The sequence below is a fragment of the Oryctolagus cuniculus genome, chromosome 6, assembly GCF_051225735.1.
Source record: "Oryctolagus cuniculus isolate XC-2025 breed Fujian yellow rabbit chromosome 6, ASM5122573v1, whole genome shotgun sequence".
Lineage (NCBI taxonomy): Eukaryota > Metazoa > Chordata > Mammalia > Lagomorpha > Leporidae > Oryctolagus > Oryctolagus cuniculus.
The window spans coordinates 121143026-121169396 of NC_142872.1; the positions used below are offsets into that span (position 1 = coordinate 121143026).

The following is a 26371-nucleotide window of genomic DNA, read 5'->3' on the forward strand; positions in this document are numbered from 1 at the left end:
AGGTGGAGAAGGTAGTCTTCCATTCTTCTAGGCTCCCTAAGAACTTCGCACACACCTGAACAGTCCTCTCCCAGGGATCGACCGAGCCAGGTAACTCGCAGCGCGCGGACCTTAACGACCACGAGGCGCGCGGCGCACGGTGCAGCGCAGGAGCAGGCACCCCACCCTCCCCGCGCTCGCCTGACGCCCGGGTGGGTGTGGCCTCCGCGGAAGGCCCCGCCTCTGGAGCGCGTCGCGCGGGCAGGGCGGGGCGGGGCGGGACCAGGGAACTGGCAAGAAAGGGCGGGGAGCGAGCGGTGTGGGTGTGCTCGTGCCCGCGCGCTCGCGCCCGGCGTGAGGACGGAGACGCGCCCTGCACGCGCAGGGGAGAGGCCAGCCCAGCAGCCGTTGTGGGGTTCGACTTGGAGGGGCGGGGGAGTCACCTGCGAGCGGCTGCGCCGGCCGCCCGCCCTCCTGCCGCGTCTGGATCGCGCCGGCTGAGCGGGGCCGCCGGCGCACGGAGCCTGCGAGGTCAGAAAACAGCGGAGCGGGCAGAGTCCGCGCTCGCCGTCAGCGACGAGCAAGAGTCGGTTCTTTGCCGCCGCTGGCTGCGCCCTGCCGGGTAGGTGAAGCCGGGCTTGGTGGCCCGCCGGCTGCGGGTGGGCTGAGAGGGGAGAAGCGAAACTTTCGGGCGCTTCCTCCCGCGGTCCCGGGGCCGTCCGCGGCGCGGGGAGGTGTCGCCGTCGCGGGCGGCGGCGGCGGCGGCGGCGGCCGACGCCATGTTGGGGTCTGTGAGAAACGGGGCGCTCTCGGGCGGCTCCCCCAGCGCCCGGGGCCGGCCTGCGGGCAGGTCGCGGCCGCCGTCCCGCCGGGCCCGCCAGCGCCGGAGCGAGCCGCCTGCGCGTGCGGGACGCAGCCACTGCGAGGGGCCTCGGGGGCCGCCCGGGAGCGTCCGGCCCTCGTGGGTCCGCGGGGCGGGCGCGGGAAGGGGGCCCCCATGTCCGGCGAGAAGTTGCGGGGCTTGAGGACCGGGGCCCAGGACGCGGGCAGTGCCGTCTCCAGACCCCAGCGCCTTTCTGTCCGGAAAGTTCGCAGGGTGTGGATCTCAGGGCGACCTTGTAACTTGAACATCATATTTCTGTGTGACTTGGGCGGGGAGGTGGGGAATGGCACTGTAGGGGGTTTGCTTTGATCGAAGGGATGACTTGGGCACTTTTTTATTTGGAGTCCTTTAAAGTTTTCTGGTCTTTCGCCGGTTTTTTTCTCTGAAGACTTGCTATCAGAGGCCGAGAGCTCGCTGGTGTAGCTCTCAGTACCTGATCGCAATAACTCGGAAGGGTGCGCCGTGGACAGGAGCAGAATGCAGGTTTCGGATACCTGAGCCCTTCGGAGTTAATTCGTAGACCCACGAAGTAAATGCCGTCTTTGTCGTGTTCAGTACGGCCGAAGAGACTCTCTGTTAAAGTAGGATTTAGACACTACGTTGGCCGAGAGAGTCGAAGGCATGTGGTGTTCTGGTTAGAATATAGTGAAGTGACATTTCCAAGTAGTTTTCCTCTCCGTGGCTCCTTAAGGGTGCATGCCTTCCGTGTGTCGAGCGGTTGTTTTTTTTTTTTTTTTTTTCTGTACCCTTGGTAGCTCGCGGGGTCCTCAGGTTAATTCAGTATTAACAAAGGCTTCTATTTTTAATCTCCTGGGTCATGACAGCAGGGGAGGTGAATGGTATTAAGTTACTTATTTGGAAAGCACATGTAATCGCCTCAAAAAAAAAAAAAACAAAACAAAACTGGTGTACTAAGACCTCAGAAGAAAAGATTGAGTTTCAGTCGCCCCAGTAAATGAATAAAAACTATTTTTAATAAAACATCTTTGCTTTAAAATCCTGTTAAAAGACCGTTAACCACAAATGCAGTAAACTCCATGTTTTGGAGAGCTTGTCTTTTTACTCTTTCTGGGTGAAAATGTGATTTTTGCTCAGCTTCGCTTGCTGGTTACTTTAGTTCTTACAAATCCTTTTTGTGTTGCTTCATTGTCAAGTAAATGCCATCCATATTTATTTTTATAGCTGAAGAGTTAGTTGGACTTGAGATGACTTCACAAACCTAGCAGCCAGCCTGGTATGTTATTAACTGAGGTTTTATGGCCCTGAAGCCTTCTCATTTTTCTTACAGTGTAACTTTGTAGGGTACATAACCCATTCCTGTGGAGCAGTCCTTGTCCACCTTGTTTATTCTCATCACTGTTCTTTCTGATTTGATTTTAGCGCCTTAGTATAAATATTTCCTAGAAATCTGATTTACAAGGGTTGTTCTGCCAAAATTTTTCTTCCGAAAAATACTCGCTTAAGCCTCTGCTCTTGGAAGCCTTTTCTTCACTGTTCTTCCATTTGTCTCCTGAGAACTCAGTTCACTTCGCCCGTGGTATCCCGGTAAATACTGTGGCGCTTTGATAGCAGGCATCACATGGCTTCAGGTCTGATACTGCCCTTCCTCCCCAGCATGCTGAGAACATAGCAGATGCTCAGCAAAGGTTTGAATGGGTTACACATATGTTTGTTCCTTGTAAATATGCTTCATGAATTTCTTATTAAATTGTAATTTCCATGGGCACCGTGATTAAATCTCTGTGCAGTCTTTTCCAAAGTACATACCGTGAACTCCATTAAACCCACAGATTGGTTGATGGGGCTTTTTGTTTATTTGTTTATTTTGTTAGAATTTACCTAGTTAACTCAATGAATTTTGGCCTGGAGGTACAGAATTTGAATATTTATGAAATTTCCAAGTAGATAATAGGCTGAAGTATAATCACTGATGAATGGAAAGAAGCTGTGGGATCACCAAAAGGATTATAATAATTATCTTTAAATGAAATTGACTTTGCTTATGCTTGATGGAGATGTCTTTTACAAGATTTATTTATTTGAAATTCAGAGTGACAGAGAGAGGAGAGAAAGATATTACACTGGGGCCACCATTGGCATCCCATATGGGTCATGGTTCATGTTCCAGCTGCTCTGTTTCCAATCCAGCTCCCTGCTAATGTGCCTGGAAAAGCAGCGGCAGATGGCCCCTGTGCTTGGCTTCGGCCTGGCTCAGCTCCAGCCAGTGTGGCCTTAGGGGAGTGAACTTTTGAATGGAAGATCTCTGTCTCTATGTAACTCTACCTTTCAAATAAATAAACCTTTAAAAAAATACACATTAAAAAAAAAAAAAAGATCTTCTCTCTGCTGATTACTTCTTAGATGGCTGCGGTGGCTGGTGCTGGGCCAGACTGAAGGCAGGAGCCTGGAACTCCATCTGGGTCTCCCACGTGGGTGGCAGGGGCCCAGGTTATTGGACCATTTTCTTTCTGCTGCTTTCACAGGTGTGTAAACAGGGAACTGGATTGGAAGCAGAGCAGCCGGGAGTCAATCAGTGCTCCAGTATGGGTTGCTGGTGTTGCAGGTGTCAGCTTAACTTGCTGTGCCACAGCGCTGGCTCTGGAAATACTATTAATACCTGAAAATTTTGAAGGTCATGTTTCTATATTTAAGCCCTTTGATAGAACAACTCATTGCTGTTCCACCAATCATTGTTTTGTCAGAATTTTCTTAGAATTTCATTTTAAAATGTCTTGCTTAGTGGAATTGCCTTTCTATTGATATGTTTATCTTTGAGAACGAACTTTTGAACATGAGCTGTCTAACGATGTGGGTGTTGGCTTAACTGAAACAGCCTTCCTAGGCATGCTTTTATGGTTACTAATTTAAATTGCAAAATCTCACCAGGTTAAAGTGTTCAGTAATTCTGTAATGACTATAGAATTTGAGGTTAATTTCCTGTTTCAGTCCAAGATAACTTTCTCTCTGGTCAATCTGTAAGACACAAACTGGAGTGCTCAATTTGGGGAGGTCCTTGGAAGAGAAGACATTCAGGTAGTTTCTGTGAGTGTAGTGGAAAGCAAGCAAGTTGCAGGTAGGGTGGGCTGGAACAAATAAAACAATTGAAATCGTATCTCTGCTAGTTTCTTACTTGTGACTGTTGAACAAGTCACTTCACTTCTCTAAGTCACTTCACTTCTCTTAGCTTCTATGGAGTCCTTTGTGAAATGGATACAGAAATATTGGCCTCACAATGTTGTTAGTTAATTAAGTTATTAATCTTCGTGAAGATTAACTAAGATGTTTATGGAAGTGTGTTTTGTATTATTTTAACAAATGAACAGACTAGCATTGAATTATATGGAAACAGAATTTGAAAATTTTTGAAGGAAAGTAGCCTTTAGAAATATCTAGTTTTCTTTCTTTCCTTTTTTTTTTTTTTTTTTTTTTTTTTAAGATGTGTTTGTTTGAGAGGCAGAGTTACAGACAGAGGGAGAGACAGAGAAAGAGGTCTTCCATCCACTGGTTCACTCCCCAATTTGCCGCAACAGTCAGAGGTGTGCCGATCCGAAGCCAGGAGCCAGGAGCTTCTTCCCACGTGGGTGGAGGGACCCAAGCACTTGAGCCATCTTCTGCTTTCCCAGCTCTTTAACAGAGAGTTGGATCTCAAGTGGAGCAGCTGGAAATGAACCAGCACCCATGTGGGTTGCTGATGCCGCATTTGGAGGCTCAGCTCACTACGTCACAGCACCAGCCCACATTTGATGTTCGATTTTGGCTGCATGTTAGCTCCTGAGAAGCTTCTTAAAAATATCGATGCTCTCCCCTCCGCTTCCCATTTTAGTCATCTTTTGAGGGGCTGGTGTTGTAGTGTCACAGAAGCCACCGCCTGTGAGTCTGGCATCCCATGTGAGTGCTGGTTTGGGTCCTGGCTGCTCCACTTTTGATCCCGCTCCCTGCTAATGTGCCTGGGAAAGCAGTGGAAGATAGCCCATTCTTGGGCAGCCACACTCACCTGGGAGACCCAGATGAAGCTCCTGGTTCCTGGCTTCGGATTGACCCAGCCCTGACCATTGTGGCCATTTCAGGAGTGAACCAGCAGATGGAAGACCTCTCTCTCTCTCTGTCTCTCTGTCTCTCCCCCTCCCCCTACTCTTTCTCTTGCAGGGGCCCAAGCATTTGCGCCCTCTTCCTCTGCTTTCCCAGACGCTTTACAGGGAAGTAGACCAGTGGTGGAGCAGCCGGGACATGAACCAGCGCCCATATGGGATGCTGGCGCTGCAGGTTGCTCTATATGCCACAGTGCTGGCTCCCCTATTGGTGTTTAACACTGTTCCAAATACCCACCCCCACTCTTGATTTGAATATGCAGGCGTGGTTAAGAACCTTTTATTAATTCAGTTTCCCATTTCCTTTTCCTTCTTTTTGTTTTGTGGTAGAATAAAAGTTGAGTGGTTAAGTATCAGCCAAAATCCCATTAAGCTATGAAGGATGTATTTGCGGCAGAGGAAAATGAAGTACATAGAGGTTAAATAACAGTTAAATTCATTTCTGGCCAGAAAACCCACATTTGGAACTAGTTTGCTAACTCCAGTGACCTTCACCTATGCTCTGCGTATTGACCTACAGGTGGGATCATGTTATTTAAACTTGTCACCATTTAGAACTACTCTAGCTCAAGTCTTAAACCCTGTGGCCACAAAGTGATGTCTGGTGAAGCAGCTTTTTATCCTTTTGCACTTCCATTTTCTCTCTGGTCATTGGTCTGTCTTTCCAATCTTGTACTTGTAGTTCATGTTCTAGCCATGAGTTCACTGGCGGTACATCATCTCTCCTGTCCTTGACCTTTGCTCAATATAACTGCCTAATTCTCAACTTAGGAATATCATTATTGGCCGGCGCCGTGGTTCACTAGGCTAATCCTCCACCTAGCGGCGCTGGCACACCGGGTTCTAGTCCCGGTCAGGGCGCCGGATTCTGTCCTGGTTGCCCCTCTTCCAGGCCAGCTCTCTGCTGTGGCCAGGGAGTGCAGTGGAGGATGGCCCAAGTGCTTGGGCCCTGCACCCCATGGGAGACCAGGAGAAGCACCTGGCTCCTGCCTTCAGATCAGCGCGGTGCGCCAGCTGCAGTGTGGCGGCCATTGGAGGGTGAACCAATGGCAAAGGAAGACCTTTCTCTCTGTCTCTCTCTCTCTCACTGTCCACTCTGCCTGTCAAAAAAAAAAAAAAAAAAAAAAAAGGAATATCATTATTAACTTGTCTGCTCTCTCTGCCCCATTCTTCTCAAAAATGTCACACTGTGATGACTGTTAACCTGTTTGTTTTTCAACTATCTGTGAACTGGTTGCTTTGGTTTCTGATTCTTTTCTCTTCTTCACTTTTTCTAATTTTAACTCTTTTTTTTCTTGTATTTTCACTCTACTCAGGTTGCTGACCCCATTCTTGAAACATGTAACTCTTAAGTGACCTTACTTCCTTTGAGAGTGATTTGAAATTTTTTGATGTGAATTTTCTGTGTTCTTTGCAGAAAGTTCATCTTTTTCTTCTTCTTGCTTTTGGAAGTAGAACTGTTTTTAATTCTCTATACTTGTTTCATTTAAGCAGTTCATTTAAACAAGTTGGGAAAAAATAAAAAAAGATTTTTGTATTCTTTGTTTTTACTTACTTTTAATTGTACACAGAACTGTATTTTGCTTTTTACACTTAATTTGTTACACATTCTTTGCATTTTGTTCCTTAATTTAAAAGTGTTCTTGTCTATAAGAGATTATGTGTTCATTATAAAATAATTAGGACATGTCAAAATATTATTGCTCTGGCACTTAGAGATAACCAGAACTAATTTTTTGATGTGTGTCTTTCCAGTTTTAAACAAAATTGTACTTTGTGTTTAGAAGTCTTTAGTAAAATGCTTTATTTAACAGTGTTTTCACATGAAATGTTAAAGCATCTTAAAAATTCATGAGTATACTGTAATTTATTTAAATTAGTTTCCTGTTGTTGAACATTTAGATTGTTTTTGGCTTTCCAGTATTATAGATAGAGCTACAGTGAACTTCATGTTGATAACTTTGTACACTGGCCTAATTATTTTTTGTATATATTCTTGGAAATAGAATTGTGTAAGCTTTTGAAAGTGTTTATATTGCCAGAGTGGCATTTAGAAAAGTTATTACAGTATTCAGAATATGAATGTTGGTTTTTCTCATATCTTAATATTTCATGTTCATTTTTTTCCTTTATGAATGATAGCCAGTGTTTTTCTGTTTACTGGTCATTTCTGTTTGTTGTTTTTTTTTTTTTTTATTTGAAATTGCTGTTTATATCTTATTGTTGTTTTGGGATAGTTTTCTTTTTCCCTAAGAATTTGTTGGAGCCCTTTGTATGTATGTTGACTCTTTGCTATATTTTTCCTTAATACTTTTCCTCCAATGTTGAAATTTTAAGTTTCGGCCGGCGCCACGGCTCAATAGGCTAATCCTCCACCTGTGGCACCGGCACCCCAGGTTCTAGTCCCAGTTGGGGTGCTGGATTCTGTCCCGGTTGCCCCTCTTCCAGGCCAGCTCTCTGCTGTGGCCCGGGAAGGCAGTGGAGGATGGCCCAAGTACTTGGGCCCTGCACCCCATGGGAGACCAGGAGAAGCACAAGGCTCCTGGCTTCAGATCTGATTGCGGCCGGCCGTAGTGGCCACTTGGGTGAACCAACGGAAAAAGGAAGACCTTTCTTTCTCTCTGTCTCTATCTGTCACTCACTAACTCTGCCTGTCAAAAAAAAAAAAAAAGAAAGAAAGAAAGAAATTTTAAGTTTTAACTTATTTATTTGAAAGGCAGAGAGAGAGAGGGAGAGACGACAAGCTCTCCCATCTGCTAATTTATTCCTCAAATGCCTGCACCACTGGCTAGGGCTGAGCCAGACTGAAGCCAGGAACTCTGGCGGGTGTTCCAGTGTCCTTTTTTTTTTTTTTTTTTTAAGATTTATTTATTTATTTGAAAGAGTTACACCACAGAAAGATGAGAGAGGAGAGAGGAGAGAGAGAGAGAGAGAGAGAGGTAGGTCTTCTATCCATTGGTTCACTCCCCAATTGGCCGCAAAGGCTGGAGCTGCGCCTATCCAAAGCCAGGAACTTCTTCTGGGTCTCCCACAGGGGCCATCTTCTACTGCTTTCCCAGGCCACAGAGCTGAATTGGAAGTGGAGCAACCGGGACTTGAACCAGTGCCCATATGGGATGCCGGCACTGCAGGTAGCCGCTTTGACCACTACGCCACAATGCCGGCCCCCAAACATTGACTTAACTACTACAGCAAATGCCCACCTCTTCCCACTCCTCCTTGTTGATGTTTTTAAAAAAGTTGTATGTGGTACAATATTCTCTCTTAGGATAAATCATATTATATTTAACTATTCCTCTATGGATAGAAATTTAGTTAATGCCAGAAGGAAAACGTTCTGTATGCAGTACTCCTCACCTGTACCCCAGTTTATTTGTCCAGGATAAATTTCTATCAGTAAAAATTTCAAAGTTCAATACTTACATATTTTACTAAAACATTACCATTAATCCTTGATTTTTTTTCATATGTTCCACTGTTTATTGTGATTGATATTTCAGCAGATTACTTAGTCTCTGAGATTTGTGATACATGTGAAAGCATGTTGCAAAGATGCTTTGTTCTGTTTTTCTTCTATTATCTCTTCCCTTGCTCCTCACCTGCTTTTAAAACTAGATGTCACTCTGCCCCACTAGAGTTGAGTCTTCTTCCCCTTTATTTTTCCCATGTGTCAGCCAGCATCTCCAATTGGGTGACAAGCAAATGTCTCTCTGTCCTGGAACTCCTTGCTCATCCTGGCTTCTTTGCTCACGTGACAGATGGTTGTCCTGTGGAAACTCGAAGGACTTCAAGATAAGTATGTCCCAGTCGTATTCTCTCCTGAATGCCCAGTGATTTATGCTTGAACCTTTGAAGTTGCCTTACATTCACTTGTCATCCACATACTCAGTGAGCTCATAAATCTCATATTGCCTTTTCTCAGTAATCTTTCTTACCTTCTGTCTTCCCCTTTTCCACTTCTGCTGTAAATTATTGTGATGCAGGCTTTTGTTACTTCTTACTTGGAAACTGCTGTGATACTTTTTGACTGGTTTTCGTCTTCAGTCTTGCTGCTGCTTCTTCTCTCCAGTCCAGTGATTAATCTTTTCTATCTAAAAACTATCTAAAAACTTTATGTTCACATTGCCTGTATAATAAAGTCTAAACTCATCAATCTGATGCTTCCTTTCTTTTGTAGTTTGTCTCTTCCCTATCCTTCCAAACTTAATTCTACTGTACCTTCTCCTGGCCCTGCTTCCTCCAGCATGTGGTCAGTACTTCCTGCTTGGGGAGTAGATTTATGTACCATCACCTCTTATTTCCTCCCCCCGGCCAATAGTTAGTTGACTTACTGCTTTTGCTGTAAGGCTTAGCTTGAATTTCATGTTCCTTAAGAGTTGGTCCTGGGTGTTCCAAGTCATTTCAACTCTTTGACCATCAGTTTAGCTCCTTGACCGGGACCTTCATTACTCTTTTTTTGTTTCATTTTTGTTTTTAGTAATGCTTTTGGTTTGTTTTCCTCTGCTGTTTTGAACTTTGAATGTATAGATTTGAGTTCTTCATATTCTCCAGTTCATACATAGCACATTACAGGAGTACCAGACCCTTTTCTCATTTTGTTTGTTTTTTTCCTTCTTTGTCAATTACTCTCATAATTCTCTTTCCTGTAGGAGCACACTTGAATTATATATACTTGTCTGTAGACAGATAAACTTATGCATGTAGCTGTCTTTCTTCTCTATGAAGATTTTTAGTTTTGAGTCTTTTCCATCTTTTTTTAACTTTTATTTAATGAATATAAATTTCCAGAATACAGCTTATGGATTACAATGGCTTTTCCCTCCCCATGACTTCCCTCCCACCCGCAACCCTCCCCTCTCCCGCTCCCTCTTCCCTTCCATTCACATCAAGATTCATTTTCAATTATCTTTTTATACAGAAGATCAATTTAGCATATATTAAGTAAAGATTTCAACAGTTTGCAGCCACACAGAAACACAAAGTGTAAAATATTGTTTGAGTACTAGTGATAGCATTAAATTACGATGTACAGCACATTAAGGACAGAGATCCTACATGAGGAGTAAGTGCAGAGAAAACGGTCAGTAAATATTTGGATACTTAGAATTAATGGAAAATTAGTAACAGCTTTATTTGTTTCCATATTACTTAGACTACAAGCAGTAGATAATTTTAGTCTTATTATTCCTTATCCAGTTAGTCTTTTCAATCCTGAATCTTATTTTTTTTTATTTCTTCTGCAAGCTTCAGAATCTTGATCAATTCACCCCTCTACTTTTGAAGATTTATTTATTTATTTGGAAGTCATAGTTACAGAGTAAGAGGGAGAGACAGAGAAAGATCTTCATCTGCTGGATCAGTCCCTAGATGGCCACAGCGGCCAGCACTGAGCCAGGCTGAAGCCAGAAAGTAGGAGCTTTATCTGGGTCTTCCATGTGGGATGCATGGGTCCAGACACTTGGGCCATCTTCGGCTGCCTTCAGAAGAGGAGCAGCCAGGACTCCAGGGGCTTGTATAGGATGCGAGCACTGCAGGCGGCAGCTTACCTGCTGTGCCACAGTGCATGCCCATTTTATACATTTGTATTTTCAGAGCTTTGTGCCTTTACTTACCAGTTTTGGCTTTTAAAGTTACACTTAACTCAGTACAACCTGTTTCAAGTGTTCAGTTGCTACATTCTCTGTGCCATGCCTCTTCTCCTTTTTCTGCTTAATTATTTTGTTGATATTTTTATTATAGTACCTAATCTCATTGCCCTTTATATGCAGCCTTACGATACAAAGCTCAATTCCCAGGGTCTGTTTCATTTCTGTTTTTCCACCAAGCATAAAGCCTTGAATGCAGTGAGCAGAATGCAACTGTTTGAATGGTGCTGAAGAAAATTTGTTAGGGAAGTGACAGAATAACCAATTCTACAGTAATATTTCAGTTGAGTTTTATCAGCTTCATTTGTCAGTTATAGAATACTTTACAGCTGTCAGCACTGTATAGCTGCCCTGTGGAAATATTTTTGAAATGATGCAGTTTTTTAATCTGAATTTTGTTGATGATGAAAATATGCACACATCATCATTTTTTTGTTTGCTAACTAAACAGCTGTGCTTTTTGGAAAGAGAAGAAATCATTTATCTGCATTATGAGATTGTGATTTAAAAAAACAGGATCTACCAATACATATAATTTATAATTAGATACTATTTTAAATAGGTCACACCATTTGCTTGTAAATTTAGCATCTAGATCTAGGGAAGCAGTTGATGTATAGGGTGTGGTTCCTTTTTTCTGTAAAATTAATATGTATATAGACATTAAAAATGGAGCCTTTGGTGGTTTTCATCAAACTCCATATGGAGAAGCCATTGCCACTTCTAACTGCTGATTATATTCATCTCAGTCGTATTGATGACATGCATTTTTATAGGTGCTATTGAGAACACAAACTTGTAGGAAATAATATTCTTGTTTTAAGATTTTCCCAAATCTGTTAGGAATAAACAGGTGCACAGTTTTATGAAACGTAGTTGAATATGTGTGCCATAAAGTGATATGAATAAAAAGGTGTGAATATTTAAAGATGAAACAACATCTGGCCGTGAGGCTGTTGAACTGAGTGCATCTTGCTGATGAGATTTAAACAAAGAACACGAGAGAAGGACTTGTTGAGCTTAGAGATGGGGAAGGAAGCCCAAAGCATATTCTAGTGATAACTAGTATCAGATTTTTTTAAAAAAAGATTTTTATTTACTTGAAAGAGTTACAGAGGGAGAGACATACACACAGTGTGTGTCATCTTCTGGTTCACTCCAAAAATGGCTTCAATGGCTGGAGCTGGGCCGGTCCGAAGCCAGGAACCAGGAGCTTCTGGGTCTTCTTTGTGGATACATTGGCCCAAGGGCTTGGACCATCTTTGGCTGCTTTCCTAAGAGCAATAGCAGGGAGCTGGATTGGAAGTGTAGCAGCTGGGATTCAAACCCGCACCCATATGGAATGCCAGCATCGCAGGTGGATGGCTTTACCTGCTACACCACAGCACCAGCCCCAGTAGTCAGGTTTGACTCTGACAAGAGAATATACGGAAAGAGAGAAAACCTTTATAACCTTGTGCTGGTTTTCCAAATTGATTTTCCAAAATCTTTGATTGTGACTTAGTTGTTATGTACTCTTTTGGGTTTCTGTATCAGACTTAGCCTATTTACCAACATTCTGCAGTAGTAATAGCTTTACCTTTTCTTGTTTCCTTTTAGTTTTTGAAGAATCATTTTGAGCATTATTTTATACTTGTTATCATATGTTTTAAAATTTTTTCCCTTATTTTGTCATTGGCTTTTGTGAAATATTTCTTGAATATTTATTTTTGAGGGTAGTAAGGTATAATGAAAAAAAAAACATGCATTTTAAAAAAGCTAGCTATGAGACCAAAGCAAAATTGCTTAACTAGTTAATGACTCAACTTACCTTTTTTTTTTTTTAAAGTAGATATAATTATCCCTGGAAAGATGATAGTACATGAGAGTAAAATATAGTAACTAGCATGTGTGTAGATGCTCATTAATGTTAGTGTTTTCTGTTTTACTTTCTTGGCTGAGACTATAGAATAAGTCAAATTTAAGTATATTTGGTGCCTAGGAAGAGATTTTAAAAAGTAACTGTAGCTTCTCAAAATATTATTCAGGGTTTTAAGGTGTTGTTTCTTTTCAATTCAGGTTTAATATATAAATTAAATAATATATATATAAGTTAAAAATCAAGTATAACAGGTTATTCATTTTTTCTCTTTCCTAAGAAATGAACTTATTTCCTTATCAGTACTGATTTCTATAATAGATAATTGTTCTATACTCAATATATTACTGCATAATTGTTCTATAATAGATATATTACTGCCATAATGGCAGAAATCCTAGTGGAAATCTTTGTCTCTATTTGTTGCTAGAATAGGCAAAATTTACTAAAATTCAAAATTTAATTTACTGAATTTTCAAATATTTCTTTTTTGCCTTTTCATTCTGATGTTTTATTTAGACTTTCACTGATTATTTTTCTGGTCATTAGAATGTAGAACTTTTGAAAGTAAGGAACTGTCTTGGGCGGTGCCACGGCTCACTTGGCTAATCCTCTGCCTGTGGCGCCGGCACCCTGGGTTCTAGTCCCGGTTGGGGCACTGGATTCTGTCCCGGTTGCTCCTCTTCCCGTCCAGCTCTCTGCTGTGGCCCGGGAGTGCAGTGGAGGATGGCCCAAGTGCTTTTGGGTCCCTGTACCCGCATGGGAGACCAGAAGAAGCACCTGACTCCTGACTTCGGATCTGCGCAGCGTGGCCGGCTGAAGCCGCCATTTGGGGGGGGTGAACCAATGGAAGGAAGACCTGTCTCTCTGTCTCTTTCTCTCTCACTGTCTAACTCTGCCTTTCAAAAAAAAAAAAAAAAAAAAAGTAAAGAACTGTCTTGGCCTTTACAGATGGTGAGCACTCAGTATTCTTTCTTTTGACATAGGTATATTAGGAGTGGGAACTGTTTGCTTTAAAACTATGTATTTGCCCAAGGAAGGTGTCCCCAGGTAGTTTATTCCTGTTTTTATCTTTTTTTTTCAACCACTTTGCCCTTGGTCTCTCCCATTTCTTTTACATTTCCTGTAATGTCCCATTTCAGCAGTCATGCAGATTTTAAATCTTGATTCTTTTTTTTTTTTTTTTTTTTTTTTTGACAGGCAGAGTGGACAGTGAGAGAGAGAGAGAAAGGTCTTCCTTTGCCGTTGGTTCACCCTCCAATGGCCGCCACGGCTGGCGCGCTGCGGCTGGCGCACCGCGCTGATCTGAAGGCAGGAGCCAGGTGCTTCTCCTGGTTTCCCATGGGGTGCAGGGCCCAAGTACTTGGGCCATCCTCCACTGCACTCCCTGGCCACAGCAGAGAGCTGGCCTGGAAGAGGGGCAACCGGGACAGAATCCGGCGCCCCGGCCGGGACTAGAACCTGGTGTGCCGGCGCCGCTAGGTGGAGGATTAGCCTAGTGAGCCGCGGCGCTGGCCTTGATTCATATTAAGACATAATAAAAATGATTAAAAATTAATTTGTAGGCAAGAGTATGGCTCACAGTAAACCAGAAACTTGATCATTTTACTATCAAAGACTCATTGCTTTAAAGACAGAAGAGGCTTTACAGATTATTTCATTCAAGAATCTTTGAAAGAGCAATTAAGTGATTTTTATGAAATCATTTAGTTTCTGAGTCAAGATTAGAATCCAGGTCTTTTGGTTCATAGTTCCTTGGTTTTTCTACTGTAATGCACAATTGATACTGATGCTCACTGATACCAGATATGATGGTTATGTGTAGGAAATAAATTAAGTGAGCTTTCATTTTAAAGTCACCTGTAAGGATGAGATAAGCAGTATTAGTTTTCAGTAGGAAGAACTGGGACATAGGAATCTGTGGCAGTTGGGCTCTATTCTCAATTGTAAATAGGATTTTGTGTCTTTTTTAAAAAGAGTTTTTGTCTCTTCTAGTATTACATTTTTAACAGGTGGTAGACACCCCACTGAAGAACATATTACTTTAAAAACAAGATGTTACCAAAAGACCAAGATGGAGTTTGGACAGTGTAAATACAGTTCTTGTGAAGGAGATAACTTGAAACCTTTCATTGTTTCTGTTGAATTGGTTTATAAAAGTTGGCTTTATAAAAGATAATGCTTCTGTTCTTACATTTTAACAAGAAGTAAGAGGGCAAAGGAAGTCAAAATCAGTGGAAAACTTGAATTTAATAGAATTCTTGAAGTGGCTGAATGTGAAAAGAAACAAAAATTTTCCTATCAATAGTGTTAACCAATGAGATGCCATGATGTAAAAATGAGATTAAATTTGAAGTGGCAACAAAAAAATCAAATATTTATGAACTTACTAAGAAATGGAACTATCTTATCAGAAGAAACTTACACAATTATTAGACCATAAAAGAATATTTGAAACGTTGGGAAGAGTAAGGAACACTCAAAAGTGTAAAGCTGCTGATTTATTTTGGATTAATTTATGGATATAATGTTCTATCAGCATTTCAGTGAGATTTTTTTTCTCTTTATTTTGTTTATTATTTTTGAGAAATGGTTCTAAACCTTAGCACATTAGAATTACCTGGAGAGCTTTAAAAATATTTTGGTGCTTATGCCATACCCCAAATACCACAGACGAATAAAATTAATATCTGGGGAAGGGATTGGGGTTTCAGCATTTCTTCTTTTTTTTTTTTCTTTTAAAGATTTATTTATTTATTTGAAAAACAGAGTTAGAATCAGAAGCAGAGAGAGAGAGGTCTTCCATCCACTGGTTCACTCCCCAGATGGCCACAGTGGCTAGAGCTGTGTTGATCCAAAGCCAGGAGCCAAGAGCTTCCTCTGAGTCTCCTGTGAGGGTACAGGCGCCGAAGAATTTCAGCCATCTTTCACTGCTTTCCCAGGCCATAGCAGAGACTTGGATTGGAAGTAGAGCAGCTGGGACTTGAACTGGCACTCATTTGGGATGCCAGTACTGCAGGTGGCAGTTTTACCCACTATGCCACAACACTGACCCTCTTTTTTTTTTTTTTTTTTTTTTTAATTTTATTTGAGAGGTAGAGTTACAGACACAGGGAGAGACAGAAAGATCTTCCATCTTCCATACGCTATTTCACTCTCCAGATGGCCACAGCGGCCAGAGCTGAGCTGATTTGAAGCCAGGAACCAGAAGCTTCTTCTGGGTCTCCCATGCGGGTGCAGGGGCTCAAGTCTTGGGCCATCTTTCACTGCTTTCCCAGGCCGTAAGTCAAGAGCTAGATTGGGAGAGGAGCAATTGGAACACAAACCTGCACCCATATGGGATGCCGACGCCAAAGGTGGAGGCTTAGCCTACTATGTCACAGTGCCGGCCCCTCAATATTTCTTAACCTTTGATACTTATCATCAGAGTCCATTGGTCTCAGTTTTGGCTTATGAGATTGATTTTTTGAGTAGTTCTAATTATTTTAGTGATTGATATTTTGTAACTTATTATTTCTTAGAGATGTTCCAAAGTACAGAAAGAAGACTGATTTATTTTAAAAAGTTGAATAAAACTCATTCTAGCTTGCAGTTCTGTGTAGTTTCATTTATAAATCTTACACATACTTTTGGGATCTTGGTGATCTGACTTTTCTTGTATCTTGAAGCATTTTGCTATTTACATTACTTATGATCTTTTCCCAGTTATGTGAATGCCATAATTGGGGAAAATGCCAGAGTAATGAGATTGCCTAGAAGGATGATACAGTGGTGAAATATATTATCACGGTTGTACAGTCTTCATGTTTTCTTATTGCATTGCCCAAAGTCGTATGTTATCTAAGAAGATATGAAAGTGGTTTGGAAAAACTCTTTTGTGTCTTTTTGTTTTGAACTTTCATTCAACATGTTTGGGAATGCAGGTTTTTTGTATTCCTTTCTATCTTTAATAGCAAGGGGAGAAAATAGGTGGTGGAAGAACTGCCAGACAAATCAGAAGGTGAATGCAAAGAAACAGCAACACTCTAATGAATCACGTCAAGTGAAATGTCATGCTGTGAGGCTTCTGATGATGACTTCTTAGATGAGTTTTCTCCAACTGAAGAATTAATGAGTAAGGGCCAGTGTTGTGACATAGAGAGAGAGGTCTTCCATCCTCTGGTTCACTGCCCAGATGGCCGCAGTGGCTGGAGCCATGCCAGTCCAAAGCCAGGAGCCAGGAGCTTCTTCAGGGTCTCCCTTGTGCATCCTATGCTTTCCTACGCCACAGCAGAGAGTTGGATTGGAAGTGGAGCAGCCAGGACTCAACCAGTGCCCATACGGGATGCCAGCACTGCAGGCGGTGGCTTTACCCATGCCATAGTGCTGGCTCCATAAATAAATCTTTAGAAAAAAAGAAAAAAAAAAAAAGACAAGAAAAAGAAATCAGGTTCCAGCATTGTGGCATGGTGAATAAAGCTGCTACCTGGAACTCCGGTAATCCATTTGGGTGCCAGTTGGAGTCCTAGCTCCTACAGACACCTGCTTGGGCCACCCACAAGGGAGACTGGAAAGAAGCTCCTGGCCCAGCCCTGCTGTTGCGGCCATTTTGGGAGTGAACCAGCCTAAAGATCTCTCGGTGGAAGATCTCTCTGTCTCACTTGAGTGTGTGTTTATATCCTTGCAATATGAAATGTATTTGTGGTGGTACCGTCAAACTTTGGAAGCTATTTGCTCTAGGCAATTACTAATTAATTGTGCCCTAAACCTCTCCTAAGTTGCATCATGCTTAAACAGGGACTATGATTTGTGACTAAAGAGTCATTAAACATTGTCAGGAGACCAGCTAAGTAAATCATGGCATATCCTTTCAGGTGATTTGCTCAGATTAGTATTCTATTATTATTATTATTTTTTGCTTTTTTTAAAAAAGATTTATTTATTCATTTGAAAGTCAAGAGTTACACGGGGAGAGGAGAGTTAGAGAGAGGGAGGTCTTCCATCTGCTGGTTCACTCCTCAATTGGCTGCAATAGTCGGAGCTGTACCGATCCAAAACCAGGAGCCAGGAGCTTCCTCTGGGTCTCCCACATGGGTGCAGGGGCTCAAGAACTTGGACCATCTTATACTGCTTTCCCAGGCCATAGCAGAGAGCTGGATTGGAAGAGGAGCAGCCAGGACTTGAACCGGCACCCACATGGGATGCCAGCACTGCAGGCAGCGGCTTTATCCACTATGCCACAGCGCCAGCCTCCCCAACCCCCTTATTTTTCTTCACAGCTTTATGGTTTGCAGTGAAGATACAGAGGTTAGTAGTAATAGCTTTCTTAGAGTTCTTGTAGAGTTGGTAGAATTGTAAGGAACAATTAATGTTTCATAATTTACTGTTAACAGCACAGAGAAAACCTGTTCTGCTGTAACAGCCCTCATCAAGTTGCTTAACCCCTTTATGTCTGCTTACTGTTCCATAAAATGGAGCTAAAAGTGCATATATCATAAGGTTGCTTTGAGTAGGAAATACAGTAATGAATGTGAAGTACTCAGCGCATTGCGTGGCTCACTGTGATTAGAGTTCATTTCAGACTAAGTTTTGCCCCTTACTTCATTGAGCCTGTCTCTTTAGGCTTTAGTTTCTCCTTCAGCTTGCATTTCAGCTAATATTGACAGATGCTATTTTGGGGGAGTAATAAAATATTCTAGTTATTTTTTGGGAGTTTGAGACAGTTGAAATCACAAGATAATGAATTATAAATTTATGATGGTATTAATTCCAGATCTAACAATAAAGTGCAACTTGTTTACATTGTATATGGGCTGATTAATAACTGTATATATGAGTAGAATCAGTAGTAGTTTCAGAAACAGATAAATAGGGGTGGGTATTTGGTGGAGTGGTTAAGATGCCCCTGTTCTATATCAGAGTACCTGGGTTCAGTTCCTGGCTCTGGCTCCCAGTTCCAGCTTCCCACCATGCAGACCTTGGGAGGCAGCAGGTAATGGCTCAAGAAGTTGGGTCCCTGCCACCCATGTGGGAAACCTGGCTTAAGTTCCTAGCTCCAACCCTGACCCAGCTCTGGCCATCATGGGCCATTTGAGGAGTGAACCAGTGAATGGGAGTTCTTTCTTTCTGTTTCTCAAATAAATATTAAAAAAATTTTTTTAAAAGAAGGAACTAAATAGATATTTTAGTTCTTAAAAGTGCCATCCTTTTTCCTGCCTTAGGGCCTTTGAAGTTATTCCTTGTCTAGCATATTCTCCCTTGTCCGCATCCCTTATAACTGCCTATCCTAGTTTCTCCTTAGCTGAAATAACACCACTTTGGAAAGGCTTTCCCTCATCACCTGGTCTGAGTAGCTCCCAATTCATCTTTTAAAAATCACTTGAAGAAAAATCATAGCATTAATTATTACTTGGTTCTCAATTTCATTTTGTTTCCCTTGCCCCAGCTAAGAATGTAAACCTTGAAGAGCAAGGATCTCACCTATATTGTTTATTATTTTCCTTGCACCCAAATTGGTGCTGGAAAAAGCATTTGTTCAATGTTTAAAATATGAAAAAATTGTCCATAACCGTATGTTACAGTGAAATTACTGTTGTTCATGGTATGATGTACAGTTTTCTAATTTTACTTTCTGTGTATGTTTACATATTTGCAGGTATCTATGATTATGCCTTTGTGGAATATAGCATTTTATCTAAAGAAACATTTTTTACTATTTCATGTCTCTGAAATTGAGATGCCTTATAATCAAGGGCGTGTGCTATGGTTTACTTGGTAACATTTTTGTCTTTTATCAGTGACACATAAAATTAGTATGTTTAAGAATCTGTTGCATCTTAGATTTGATGAAATGTGGCTTATATTTGTGTTCTTTTTCTCAATTTTATTACTTTCTGGGAAACAGTGCATGATGACCCAAGTGCTTGAGTCTTAGCCACCATGCAGGAGACCCAGAATTTCTTACTTTTTATTTATTTATTTGAAAGAGTTACACAGAGAAAGGAAGAGAGGGAGAGAGAAAAAGAGAGATATCTTCCATCTGCTGATTCATTCCCTAATGGCTGCAACAGAGAGCTTGGGCCGGGCTGAAGCCACAATTCCGGAGCTTCCTCTGGATCTCCCACATGACCTCAGGGGTCCAAGCACCTGGGCCATCCCTTGCTGTCCTCCAAGGCACATTGGCTGGGAGCTGACTCTGAAGTGGAATAGCCAGGATTAGAACTGATGCCCATGTGGGATGCTGGCGTCCTAGGCGCCTCTACCTGCTATACCACAGTGCCAACCCCATTTGTGTTTAGCCAGAGGGAGACATGTGACAGATCTTCCACCTGCTAGTTCACTCCCCCAACGCCCACAACATGGTATATATTGAAACAAAATTGGAATCACAGTGTTTAACTCTTTTTCCCCACCTAAATATGTTGAGCATTTTCCCATACTATATATATATTTTATTTATTTATTTGACGGGTAGAGTTATAGACAGTGAGAGAGAGAGAGACAAAGGTCTTCTTTCCGTTGGTTCATTCCCCAAATGACCGCCATGGCTGGCACTGCACCTGTCCGAAGCCAGGAGCCAGGTGCTTCTTCCTGGTCTCCCATGCAGGTGCAGGGGCCCAAGCACTTGGGCCATCCTCCACCACCCTCCCCGGGCCACAGCAGAGAGCTGGACTGGAAGAGGAGCAACCAGGACTAGAATTGGCACCCATATGGGATGCCGGCGCCACAGGTGGAGGATTAACCAAGTGAGCCACTACATTTATACCTGTCTCATTCTCAAGATATGTGTTGAGTATATGGTTACTTGTTCAGCCAATTCCTCTTGATGGACATTTACACCTTTTCCACTTTCTTTTTTTTTTCTTACAAGTAATGCTGTGTTGAATATCCTTGTACATACATTCATGCACTTAGTGAAATTCATAGATTGAAGTGTACCAGGGTTATCTGTTTCCCTATACCCTCACAAGTACAGCCTGTTGAAGAACTGTTAGGATTTTGTTAATATGATAAGTGAAAAATATTGTAGTATTTTAAATATCTTGTCTTTAATTATGAATTGTCAAGCTTATTTTCATGTTTGTAAGCTGTTTTTATTTCCTTTTCTGTGGTGTGCTATTGCACACTATTGACTGACAGATTAGATAGCCCTGATTCAAAAAAGAAGCCCTCAGAGTTTGGAGCCCTACATTATCAAATTAATCCTTGGGAACAACTTTCAGGGCTGCTAGAGCCCGCCTTTGTGGAGAACAAGGGGACTTTATAAAGACCTAAGATTGGGGAAGAGACAGAATTAAGGAATAACCGCAACCTATCTCTTATAATGGAGGCCAAGAAGGATTACTGTCTCATCAAAGTTCTCATCGGGAACTTTGACTTTAGATTTAAATGTTCTACTCAAACTTTATTCTTCTTTAATGTGAGTTGGTTGTATGGTGGTGGTATTAGTAAGTCTGAAATAGGACAAAACCCTGGGACTCAAGTGAGATCAATATTGGATCCAGTGATAAATTTATGATATTAAATTTGTCTGACTTTTTTCAGATCATTAAAATGTTCTTAACATTTTGAAGTACCTTTGCCATGTTATATATACCACATCAGTTTCAAAGGTTTATTTCAAACTATTTCTGCCTTTTACGTTCTTCCTCTGTGGAGGAGAGATTTTAATCCTTTGGTAAAAGTAAAGCTAGAAGATAAATGGAATATGTCAAGTACGGAGGAAAATTTTTGTAGTCTAGTTTGGGAGTTTAAGAAATACTTCTTGGAGAGATGATAATTTAAACCAGGTCTTGAAGTGTAAATAAGATTTAGCTTAAGTAATAGTAAGTAGTAAAATAAACAACAGTGAGATGTACTGTAAGTAACAGGGTATTCAGCATTTGAGGGGAGGTGTGACTTACGGTGATGCCGAGGCAATAAGCAAAAACCAGGTAAGGAAGTCCTGTAAACACCACACCAAAATGCATGTGTTTTATAGGCTAGAAGGAAACATTTTAAACAACGACAGGGTCACACTAACATTTTAAAGATCATTGTCTAAAGATTGATTTAAGGGACAAGACTGAAACAGTTCCACTGAATCAGTTAAGAGAATTGGTCTTGGCTCAGTGCTAATAGCTGGCTGGGAAAATGGCAGTCATTTTTCTTTTTTCCCCTCCCCTCCCCTCCCCTCCCCTCCCCTCCCCTCCCCTCCCCTCTCCTTTTTTTTAAAGATTTATTTATTTTTTTGAAAGTCAGAGTTACACAGAGAGGAGAGGCAGAGAGAGAGAGAGAGGTCTTCCATCTGCTGGTTCACTCCCCAATTGGCTGCAGTGGCCAGAGCTGTGCCAATCCAAAGCCAGGAGCCAGGAGCTTCTTCAGGGTCTCCCAAGTGGGTGCAGGGGCCCAAGGATTTGGGCCATCTTCTACTGCTTTCCCAGGCCATAGCAGAGAGCTGGATTTGAAGCGAGCAGCTGGAACTCGAACCAGCACCCATATGGGATACCGGCACTTCAGGCCAGGGCGTTAACCTGTTGTACCACAGCACTGGCCCTTCATTTTTCTTAGTTTATTTAATATTTAATAGTTATTTAATCCCACTGAGATTAAATTTCATGTAGCTGAACCTGTTATTTTGCAGGGGTGACTTAAAATATTAACTGTCCATTTTGTTTTCATTCTTTTATGTCTGTAAGAAATCTGTGCTTTTATAAATACCTGCTGATCTAGTGTGATGCTGTATGGAAATAAAGTGTTTTGATATTCATAAAGTTGAGAGATACTAGCCCTTTAGGTATGCTTCTTGATTATCTTTGAGGTACAGAATTTGTGCATTTTACTTTTGCATGAAAGTAATGCATTGTTAGATTAAATTTATGTAACTCATTAGCCTTTAGAATATATACTTTCTGTGAGCTAATTTATTTTTCTTTCTTTTTCTAAAGGCTATTAGCAGAAGATGGTGGATCGCTTGGCAAACAGTGAAGCAAATACAAGGCGTATAAGCATAGTGGAAAACTGTTTTGGAGCTGCTGGTCAACCCTTAACTATACCTGGACGAGTCCTTATTGGAGAAGGAGTATTGACTAAATTGTGTAGAAAAAAGCCTAAAGCAAGGCAGTTTTTCCTATTTAATGATATTCTTGTATATGGAAATATTGTCATTCAGAAGAAAAAATATAACAAACAACACATTATTCCCCTGGAAAATGTCACTATTGATTCCATCAAAGATGAGGGGGACTTAAGGAATGGGTGGCTTATCAAAACACCAACTAAATCATTTGCAGTTTATGCTGCCACTGCCACTGAGAAGTCAGAATGGATGAATCATATAAATAAATGTGTTACTGATTTACTCTCCAAAAGCGGGAAGACACCCAGTAATGAACATGCTGCTGTTTGGGTTCCTGACTCTGAGGCAACTGTATGTATGCGTTGTCAGAAAGCAAAATTCACACCTGTTAATCGTCGTCACCATTGCCGCAAGTGTGGTTTTGTTGTCTGTGGGCCCTGCTCTGAAAAGAGGTTTCTTCTTCCCAGCCAGTCCTCTAAGCCTGTGCGGATTTGTGACTTCTGCTATGACCTGCTTTCTACTGGGGACATGGCCACATGCCAGCCTGCCAGCTCGGACTCTTACAGTCAGTCATTGAAGTCTCCTTTAAATGATGTATCTGATGATGATGACGATGATGATAGCAGTGACTAAGGACACATTTTGAAATATTTAATTGGGTGTGGCTATTTGGGAAATCAGCTTTGTGGAAAATGTAAAATTCTGAGCTCTCTCAATTTTGCTCTAGCCATGAATTTGCCTGAGAAACTTTGAACCTATGTGCCTCAATGTATTCTATAGAAAGTAAGTCCCTCCTGCCTTCTTCCCCTCCCACAGTCTTCTACAGGGATAGACTTGCAAATATAGCAGACACATTTTGAATTTCTTACTGTTGTTTATTTCTAGATTATTTTCTTGGAAGGTTGGGAAAAGATGCTTATTTAACAGATCATGTAGTATGTTTTTCTGTTATATGGAAAAGCTAAAAGCACAGAATGATGGAGAAAAGAGTATAATGTGTTTAATAATATTAGCTTTTTTCTAACCACTTTACCTAGTGGTTCAAACATCGGTAGCAAAAATACATGATTTGGAAATACTTTGGCGTTTTCGTATACCCAGTCGTGCCTTATCTTAATAGCACTGTTACATGAACAATAAGCCCCTACTTTCTCACTTTTAGATTTGTTTAAAAAACACACTGGTGCTCTTTGAGGTAATATAATAAGTGTTTATGAATGAGTTCAGTTAAGAATACTTCTCATCTGACAGCTACAAATAACAGTTTAGAAGTATCTTCATACTAAATGAATGTTTTTCTATAAAGTAGTTGTGATTACATTTTTTTATTTTATAGATACCAAATTATAATTGTCAGATATATATTTTCAATTAATAATCTGTTGTCATTCTTAGATATTTGGTTTAAAATTTATCAGTAATACTGAAATGGCCTATTGCATTAGCTTCTGCTTTTAGTAAGACATTTTTAGGTATGAGTTCATCTGCTAACATTATTTCTAGAATGAAAAATCACATAAAATCCTTGAAAATAAACAATCTTTTTTTTTTTTTAAATTCCAAGATATAAAGCACAGATCTACTTAAGCTTGAAAATCTGGAGAAATAATGTGTAAAAATGGGCAAGGCAGACCACTTTAAATTTGACTAGACTTCGTATCTGTGGGACTATTACCTATTGCAGTGTGAAACTATCTTGAATTTACAAAGGTAGTACTATATTTTATAAAGTTTTGTAAAATCTCAAGCACTATTTCTATTTTTGTAAGACAGTTGTATGTTTAATCTGTTTATGAAATCATTTTGCAACCTATGGAAATAGAGTAGCAATTGATATTTCTAAATTGTGAACTTTAAGTTAGTTTAGATTATTTTTAATGATAGTTTTTCCCTTTTTGCTTTTGAGGCGGCCATTAGGTTGAAAGTCTATTTATCATATAAAACTTGATGCGTTTTGCACTACTCTCTCCATTTGTATGCTGCAGATAACTACAGTCTTTCAAATGTGGAAAATAAGCAGTCTAAAGTTGGTTTTAAATTCTAAATCTTTTAAAAATCTGAATATATTGCAAATGTCATGAGGTTGCATTCAGTAACGAGGTGGAGGATTCTTTGATATTTTACTATTTGGTTAAGGCACTAATTTTACTTTATTTCTAAATTTTGAAAGCATCTGTGATACACATATCTTCCTCTAGGAAATGTAAAGGAAAAGCACAGCAGAACTAGGGTTGGTTTTGTTTTTGTTAAATATCAGATGGACTTTTGTTTTTAAGCAATATATACACATAGTCGATCAATCTAAGAAGGACCATGAAACCTGAGAAAAGCTGACAGAGACTTGCTGGTACATAGGAAGCTAGCAAATTCAGGAATCTTGGATGTGTTCTGAGACAGTGTTTGCATTGTCAACCTCCATTCACTCTGTTTTTACAATAAAAATATTTTATAACTTACCTCTTATTCTCTGTATATGTGACTTGAAGATTTTCCCTTTTGCTAAGATAATAAAGATACTATGCATAATATTTTGTCTCATTATTAAGAGCTGTGAGTGCCTGCTGTGTTCAGATAGGTGCTAAGGGTAGAGCAGTGAACAGAAATCTCCTTTTCATGGAGGTTGTATGCATTTAGAACCCAGTACATGTTTTTTTCCAGGATTTTCTTCTATAATTTTTAAAGTTCTTGTAAATATTGGTTATATAAAAACCTGGAATGATATTGGTGCTCATTTTTCATGTTATTTCTTTTGAATGAGATTTACTTGGACTACTCAGTATATTGACAAAATTGATAACTGTTTATGGAGTGGAAGTAGGGATTGTATAGATGTAAAGGAAAATTACTAAATTGAGTGCACCTTAAAACAAAAATTCATGCCTTTGGATCAAGGGTATAAAATGACCATAGTTAATCGGCGTGCTGATCCGAAGCCAGGAGCCAGGTGCTTCTCCTGGTCTCCCATGCGGGTGCAGGGCCCGAGCACTTGGGCCATCCTCCACCACCCTCCCCGGGCCACAGCAGAGAGCTGGCCTGGAAGAGGGGCAACCGGGACAGAATCCGGCACCCCGACCGGGACTAGAACCCTGTGTGCTGGTGCCGCAAGGTGGAGGATTAGCCTATTGAGCCAAAGTGCCAGCCATGAAGGGTTTTTTAATCATCATTTTTATGCTAAAATTCTTACAAATAGGTGGTATTAAATTTATATATACTTAATGATTCTTGGGAGTTCCCAGTATTTGACCTGCAATCCCCTTTCTCTGAAATGTACTAATTTTGTCCTCAGAGTAACAAGTGTTTCTGAATAATTCCCACATGTATAACACATTTTACATGATAATATCAATACCAAAGTTTAGGGTGAAAATACATGAAATTGGGTTTAGTTTATTGGTAACTTCTGAAAAGTCCTTTCAGGCTAAATTATTTTAGATTCATTCAACATTTGTCAAACACTTGCTATGTCTGGTTTCATAGCTGTGTTTGGTCCCCACCAAAATCCGTATTGAGATGTGATCTCAGTGCAGCAGTATTGGAAGGTGAGACCTAGTGGGAGGTGTTTTGGTCATGGGACAGAGCACTTATGAATGGATTAATGCCTTTTTCACATGAGTTCTTGTTCTTGCTGGACTGCATTAGTTACCACAAGAGTCGGTTGTTGTAAAGCAAGGTGGCCTCTCGTGTTTTGTCTCTCCCCATACCCTTCTTTCCACCATGATTTGATGCTGAGTGAGGCAATCAGCAGGTGCAGCCTGATCTTGGACTTCATTTTCCAGAACTTTGAGCCAAAACAAGCCTCCTTCCTTTAAAAATTGCCTTGTCAGGTGTTTTGTTATAACAACAGAAAACCAACTAAGAATTGGCATTTCAAATTGTCTAAAG

General features: G+C 40.9%; 2 protein-coding genes across 9 annotated transcripts in view; one reads left to right on the forward strand and one right to left on the reverse strand.

Annotated features, from left to right (window-relative positions):
* The window catches only part of CCNE2 (cyclin E2), a 651763-nt gene that overhangs the window by 268847 nt on the left and 356545 nt on the right, over positions 1-26371 (reverse strand). The gene's annotated exons all lie outside the window — the stretch shown is intronic.
* On the forward strand, positions 68-25015 carry PLEKHF2 (pleckstrin homology and FYVE domain containing 2). Of its 5 annotated transcripts, XM_070075327.2 has the most exons (4): positions 250-601; positions 2045-2096; positions 3224-3345; positions 22359-25015. In XM_070075327.2, exon 4 carries the CDS (start codon positions 22373-22375, stop codon positions 23120-23122), a length of 750 nt encoding a protein of 249 aa, XP_069931428.1. In that variant the 5' UTR covers positions 250-601; positions 2045-2096; positions 3224-3345; positions 22359-22372; the 3' UTR covers positions 23123-25015. The 5 variants fall into 5 exon arrangements, with proteins under 5 accessions (XP_008253989.1, XP_069931428.1, XP_008253990.1 ...); XM_008255768.5 differs by lacking the exon at positions 3224-3345; XM_089335558.1 differs by lacking the exons at positions 2045-2096; positions 3224-3345 and adding an exon at positions 8625-8746.